The 7,027-nt window shown below is 35.5% G+C and overlaps 1 protein-coding gene and 1 non-coding gene across 3 annotated transcripts; both read right to left on the bottom strand.

The window, feature by feature from the left end:
• Window positions 1-2,372: 2,372 nt before the first annotated feature.
• Window positions 2,373-4,730, bottom strand: LOC125185528 (F-box/kelch-repeat protein At1g57790-like). 2 transcript variants are annotated; one of them, XM_048082078.1, is made up of 3 exons: window positions 4,663-4,730; window positions 2,762-3,835; window positions 2,373-2,496 (listed from the first exon to the last, which is right to left on the bottom strand). In XM_048082078.1, the coding sequence occupies exons 1-2, from the start codon at window positions 4,692-4,694 to the stop codon at window positions 2,785-2,787; spliced, it is 1,083 nt and encodes a 360-aa protein (XP_047938035.1). In that variant the 5' UTR covers window positions 4,695-4,730; the 3' UTR covers window positions 2,373-2,496; window positions 2,762-2,784. The 2 variants fall into 2 exon arrangements, with proteins under 2 accessions (XP_047938035.1, XP_047938034.1); XM_048082077.1 differs by lacking the exon at window positions 2,373-2,496 and having other exon boundaries at window positions 2,593-3,835.
• Window positions 4,731-6,237: 1,507 nt separating this feature from the next.
• On the bottom strand, window positions 6,238-6,340 carry LOC125185728. The gene has a single exon (XR_007170230.1). It is a non-coding gene; the product is annotated as a U6 spliceosomal RNA (small nuclear RNA).
• Window positions 6,341-7,027: the final 687 nt, after the last annotated feature.

Raw genomic sequence — 7,027 nt, 5'->3', positions numbered from 1 at the left:
AAAGAAGATGGTGAAAAGAAGATTGATGCTTCTATCTATCGAAGTATGGTTGGAAGTTTGTTGTATCTTTGTGCGACAAGACCCGATATTATATTTGCTTTTATTATGTTGTCAAGATTCATCAATAGTCTGGGTCAAATCCACCTTGGTGCAGCAAAGAGAGTTCTTAGATACATCTAAGGCGCACCAAATTTTGGGATCAAGTATGTCAAAGGTGCCCAAGTTAATTTGCAAGGCTATTGTGATAGCGATTGGGGCGGATGTTTGGATGATATGAAGAGTACTACGGGTTACTCATTTCTCTTGGTTCAAGTGTGTTTTCTTGGACTTCAAAGAAACAGGCGAGTGTGGCACAATCAATCGCTGAAGCCGAATATGTTGCAACTGCTATGGCGACATCACAAGTGTATTTGCTTAGAGAAAGATTCTTGGCGATGTTGGAATGAAGCAGGAAGAAGCTACCGAGCTGTTAACAAAACAGCAATTGCTATGAGGAAGAACCTGTTTTTCATAGCCGCACTCGACACATCAACATCAAAGATCAATTCATCCGAGAAGCCATTGAAGAAGGTGAAGTTCAGAGAGCTTCTTGGTGTCATGGAGCAGCACATTAAGAGGGAGAATTGTAGTTAATGTACAACAAAAGTTTAATTACGCTTTTTGTTTGGAGTGTCATTAGTAGGTTGGTTAATTATGACACTTGTCTTTATTTCTCTAGCATGCGTTTTCATTTCCTAGAAGAGTTATCAAGTATTCCATCTTTAAATAGTAGAGATGAAGAGTCATTTGTAAGTTGAACCATCTTCCAATCTATATTTAAAATTTTGATATATTCTCCCTGCATAACATATCTTTGTAACAGCTCCAAAAGTAGAAACTACAAATTATCTCAATCAAAAACAAAGAGAAATTCTAGTGCCAAAGATCCAATGGAACCCCAACAGGCTAGAACTCCCATTTTTCCTGTCTCAGTTTCCGTTTCGGGTGAGAACTAAAATCTGGTTTACTCATCTGGAAATCGTAGGGGTCTTTTAACTGATCTATGGGGTCAGGTTCTCTTCACTGGGGTCTGCCTTGCTCGAGATCGTCCCCTTGTCTTGGTCGATTTGCGCCGAAGCTCCCCTTCGTCGGTCCGGAGTCCATCATCCATGACGTTCTCGTCTTCACGGTGGGGTTCTTCAGCTTGTGAGTCGGATGTCCTATCAGACATAGTGAGATAATGCACGTGTGTGTGTGTGCAAGAATTGGGAGCAGACACGCATACAGCGCTGTGAGATCGTACAGCTTCCTTGCTCGTCATCAAGGGAGGCCAAGTAATTTCTTACAATCTTCAAGATTTAACAAGATTACTTCTTGAACCGCAGATTCTACCATTCTTATCCTGCTTGTAAGCAAGATTTGGACATTCTCTTTTCGCAAGTCATCCATTAGTCGTGTGTCCCATCCCCAATACATCGTCCAACACAATCAGACATTTTTTATCCTTCCACCGCTCTTCCAAGACTCCAACTAATTTCCTGTTGTCAGACATTTGGTAGTGAGTGTTGGGATCCACTTGAGCTAGAATGCATCGCATCATTTCATGGAATTCACATTTTCTGCCCACTTTGACCCATGCTCATAGCTCAAAATGCGCTCTAATCAATGTATCATCAAATACTTTCTTAACAAGAGTTGTCTTTCCAAACCAGTAACCAATAACCAATTCACATACTCATCTTGGAATTCAAGAAGATGATCCCTCACTTGTTTAAATGTTTGAGATGGAGATGATCCAATGGCCATTATTTAGTGTTTCTCATGTCATTGGTGATGCAGGCGCTTTTTATAAATAGACGAATAGACGACGTTGTTGACGTACGATTTCTCGGCTATAATATTGGATATACTTTCACTATGTATCAAGCTATGCAACATTATTTCATACGGTTAATAATATTCACAATTATTTTTCATTAATAATACTATATGAATCTAAGAATGTAATGTTGAGTACAATAATGTTGGTGTGTGTGATCTCGTATAAGAAGTTCACCTAAACGGATGAAACAAAGGATATGTTGGTTTATGAATAAAAATAAGTAGGTACAACCAGTACCATTTTATCGAGTTGGTTGGAAACTGGAATCATCTACTACTCCTATAAATTGTTGTTCCTACAAAATCAAGCTATGAAATCCAAAAATCTCATTAATATGAATTTGCCAGTGAAGGAATGAACCTTGTCCGTTTTTAAATTTCGATAACTACACATACACTTTTCTAATACTCTGTTCTTAAACTTGGTTATAAGCTAATTTTGATATAATTGTACTATCAATTAGAATTTGAATAACAGCATATAAAATACAGAAAGTAGCTTCTCTCTACAAACTTCCATTCATATTGATGAAAATACTTGTTCCATCATGTCAGAATACCAGTTAGCAAGATTAATCTGTACCAAATTCGTCAGAGACACTCCTACTTCTGTTCTTGTCTTGAGCACATGAAAACCTAAAGCATAACAGTAGAATAAAACAACTACCCAAGCACATGACATATATATAACGCATTGATAATAGTTCATCTGAGTTGTAAGTTGTAACAAGCTTTTAGTGAAGAAAATATGGAGTAATTCTCTAATGTCACAATCATGTAGTATTACATTAATATTTCAAAGTCTAGCTATAGTCTTCATAGTAACTACGTTATGGAATAAAATGAAAATAAATGATATTAAGACATGGTCAAATTTTAAATAGCAAAGAAGTGAACTTACTTTGAATACTATAACTGCTACCATTAAAGAAATGTTGAGAGGTCTTCAGGTGGTTCAATCCAAACACTCTCAAAAGTATCTTGTTCCCCCCAATCATAACGTTGCTTCCGTGGATAGTACCTCTCATTGGTGAGTGAATATGAAACACACCGTTTTCCATAAAATCGAACCTTTGAAAAGTAGACACTGTTTGTCATTGTTCCAAGAAGATCTGTCCTAGCATGGGAAGATAAAAAGTTAGCAAATAGTGCCATGCGTCCCAAAGTTTGCATCTCAACCCATACTTTATTTTTCTGGTCCAGCTTATAAATCACAGGGTTTATTGCAGTGCAAGTGTATATGACAAATATATCTCCATTATGCTCTGCCACAAATTTGCCTTCCCACCAATCCTCGACAATGAAATTCTCTGGAGGTGGCACAGAATCAACGGCCCAAGTGCTTTTTTTAGGGTCATAAACCCCAAGCCAGTCAGTGAGACTCAAACAGTAGAAAAGACCCTGGCAGTAAACTAGCTTATTCGAAATGCTGCTAACAAATGGTACACTGTTTTGGTAGTTCACAGTGGTCCATTGAGTTTTCCCGGGACGACACGTGCTAACCGTGACAACAGTGGGGCTGACATGCTTAACTGTGAAAAGGATACAGCTAGGAGATGTTGGAGCAGCAGAGAAAGTAAGTATCTCGTTCATTAATTGTAGGTTAGGCAAATTGATATATTTCCGTGTGTAAGGGCAACAGAAAAATATAGAGTGCGTTCTAGGTTTGTATAGCAGCAACCAACCATCCTTGGAACAGCAAATCCTACAACCATATAGCTCTGGCAACGCAAGCCAATATGTTTTGCGCCTAGAAGGGTCATAGAACTCGTACAAGTGTCCGTATTTTGGGAAGAACATAAGCCACGGAGGCTTATTGGCTATTCTGACAGAAACAGCAATAGCTAGCCATTCTTTACAAACAGCAGAAGCACGAATATTGTCCCTCGAGCTTAACTTAGAAAAAATAACTTCCAAAAGTTCCGTTGGGAGTTGCGCACCTCTCTGTCTTTTTGAAACTTGTCTGTTGTGTCGCCTACACCCACAAAATTTCGTAAGGTAAACAAACCATTTAAGCATTGCTAATTCACTACTAAGCTAGATACCATTGACATATTAGAAGATTGGCGTAAAGTTCACATAAGTCTTAGAATTCTGCGAGTTAAAGAAGTTTGTGATGCTCTGAAGTAATCTAAAAGGATGCGTTTCAGTATGGCGATTGAATGGTCAAGGATTTACAGTCGCATATAAATTATCGCAGCAGCAAATTCGAGAGTTAATACCCTGATTCACCATTAGGATAGGCCGAGATTCACACATTTATAGGACAATGGTTCTTTCGTCAGTCAAACCTGATCATCAAGAGCTAAGGATTCATCATCTTTTGACAAAAACCTAAACTTCTTTTGGATATATCAACAAAGACCTATGACCATCAACATAATTTCCGTTACATGTTCAACGAGGCTCAAACTGGGTGAGAAAAAACTAATCCATCCATCCACGAAAATTAATTTTGTTTTTTTTCCTTTTGGTCCCCCAGGTCTAATTATCCACTAACAATATTTCAATCACGTTTTCACCCCACTAAGATACATTAATTCAGAAACAGGGTTTTGGATTGAACACATAATACCATAAATATCTGATAATATAAAGATGAAAACAGTACGATGGATCAGAGACAAAAAAAAATGGTGGATTAACAAATTAACCAATCTCATTCTTGAATTGAAAATACTCAAGAAAATTCAAATATAGTAAACAAATCGTGCATGTGTCAATCACCAATTCATCCCAAAACATTCACATGAAACGTAATTCAGATAAGTAGGAGTGTGAAAAAAGTTTAGATAAACTCACAACTTCATCTTTTTTCTTCTTCTTCCAGCCATAATGGCCGAGGAAAGTAATGTTCTCTTCGTTATGGGTTTTAGTGTCGTGTGTGAAAAAAAATAAAGAGAAGCGGATTATGAAGGAAGGAGAGGGTTTTAGGGCATCCTTAACCCTGGCCCGACTCCAGGCCCCAAGTCCTATCGTCATCATTCCCTTAATTTTCTGTGTCAGATCACAACTCCTATAACTCAGCAGGCCCCAACTATTAAAGTTACACTATTCACAACTACAAGCTATTTGACTCATAAAATTAAAAAACTTTGAATAGTTAAAACATGAAAAATTCATTGTTTAGTTGAAAATAAAAAATAAAAAATCCTAGAAAATAAAAATTACAAACCTAGAAATTAAATCGCTCCAACGGTCCAACCCTAGGCAAGACTGCAACCGAGCGCGTCCCGAGAGCACCCAACGGCAGACCGGGACGCAACCTGGCACGGCCTGAGCCGCAACTCCCTCCCTTCCAACATCCCAGGCTGCGGGCCACGAACCAAGTGCGGTTTGGGCAGTAACGTTAAGGACGCTCTTCTGATTTATGAAGGGGGAAGACTGATTTCCATCAAAAATATTTAGGATCTAAATTACATGTACTTATACTAATGTTTTATGAATTGATTTTCATAATATGTTTAATGGAATCATTTTTAGTTATTATTTGTAGTTTATCTTTTTTCATTTTTATTTAGTTACATCGATAATTAATACTCCCTCCATCTCGAAAGAGTATGAACTTTGGGTTCGACATGAATTTTAATGCATTATTGGTAAAGTAAAAGAGAGATAAGATAGAGAAACCTTTTTTAAATATTGTTAGTGGAGAATGGATCGAAAAAGGAAATAATGCATACTCTTTAGACGGAGGGAGTACAATAATTGATTTTAGTCCGATAAACTATTTGTAAGTACTATGAGTTTTTTTAATTTTAATTATAGGAATGTCAATCGGATTAACTTGTTCGAGTTGTCCATAACCATGGGTTTCAATGCAAGAGATCTTGTAGAACTTATCAATGAGGCCCTATCGACTAGTATTACACATAAGAAATCAATTATAGACACTAATACAATTAGATCGACTCTTCATAGACAAGCTTGTGAACTATTTAGATACGGGATATTTGGGTTATGAATTTTTCAGGTTGTAAATTTTCAACGCTAATTCTTATCTATCAGGTTTCGGTCTAACCCATCAGACTATTTGGGCCAAAAAATCTTTCAAAAACAATATTTCGTAATCAAAATATTTTCTTTATAAAATAATTCTAAATTTTAAATATTTTTTTCTTCTTAGTTTTAGAATCACATAAAATCTTAAAATTTTCATGGTTTTCAATAAAAATTGGAGATGGGATAAATAAAAATCAAAGCAATCAATCGAAATTAAAACTTTTGTTCGTGTCATTATTTTGGCATTGGTTATAATCAATTTTTCATGAAAATTAAAAATCATACCTTACATAAATACGAAAAGTGCAATAAAACCCCTAAAACTTATTACTCTCTCATATGTGAATAGGAGTCACGGTTCATTATTACTATAAAAAAAAATTGGACCATTTCTCGATTTATGCATGTTATACTTGCTTAGGGGACATGCTAATCTTCTCTGTATCGTTCCAATTTTATCGGATGTCCCCGAAGGGACTTCATTATTACTATGAATTGTAAAAAGACCTCGCATTCATTAACTCGTTCCTGTCATATATTATTTAAAACTAGAGTGAACTACATAAATGGTACTTGATCTTTCACACATAAATGATACCCGATCTTTATTTTATATTATTTTTTGTATCTATAAATCACATTTCTTTTACCTATGCGATTTTAACCCAAAATACCCTCTAAACAAATATTTTATCCCATATGTGTCATAGAGGGTATTTTGAGCATACGCAAACCTACTACCAAAAGTGATATTATAATATCTTCTTTCATTCTCCTCACTCTTTATACTATTATTATTAATCAATATTAATATTATTATTTTGATGTTATAAATTGATAATTAATTTTTTTTAATATCATTCAAATATAGTACTTAATTATAATTATAGTTATAATTATATTTAATTATTAATAATATTATTGTTATAATACTCCCTCCGTATTAAAAAAAATAGAAACATTTGAAAGACACCGATTTTAATGCACAATTGGTAAATTAAAAGAGATGAAAAAAAATGAGTTAAGTAAGAGAGGGGAAGAGAAAAAGTAGTGAAAGTAGAGTGGATTGTGGGGTCCATTTTCTAAAAATGGAAATAGTTGCTATTTTTAAAAAAACGGAGGGAGTACTAACTGGTACTCCCTCCGTCTCAGCTAAGATGACACA

This window comes from Salvia hispanica, chromosome 4 (genome assembly GCF_023119035.1).
Source record: "Salvia hispanica cultivar TCC Black 2014 chromosome 4, UniMelb_Shisp_WGS_1.0, whole genome shotgun sequence".
In the NCBI taxonomy this organism is placed as follows: domain Eukaryota; kingdom Viridiplantae; phylum Streptophyta; class Magnoliopsida; order Lamiales; family Lamiaceae; genus Salvia; species Salvia hispanica.
Note: the sequence above shows the minus strand (reverse complement) of the source record. Positions and strands in the feature narration are given on the sequence as shown.

Bases quoted from the DNA above. Each gene is read 5' to 3' on its own strand.
- LOC125185528 (XM_048082078.1), bottom strand. From the start codon at position 4,694: ATGGCTGGAAGAAGAAGAAAAAAGATGAAGTT. The intron at 3,836-4,662 runs GTGAGTTTATCT...TTGTGGGTGTAG, and splicing joins AGAAGAAAAAAGATGAAGTT to GCGACACAACAGACAAGTTT.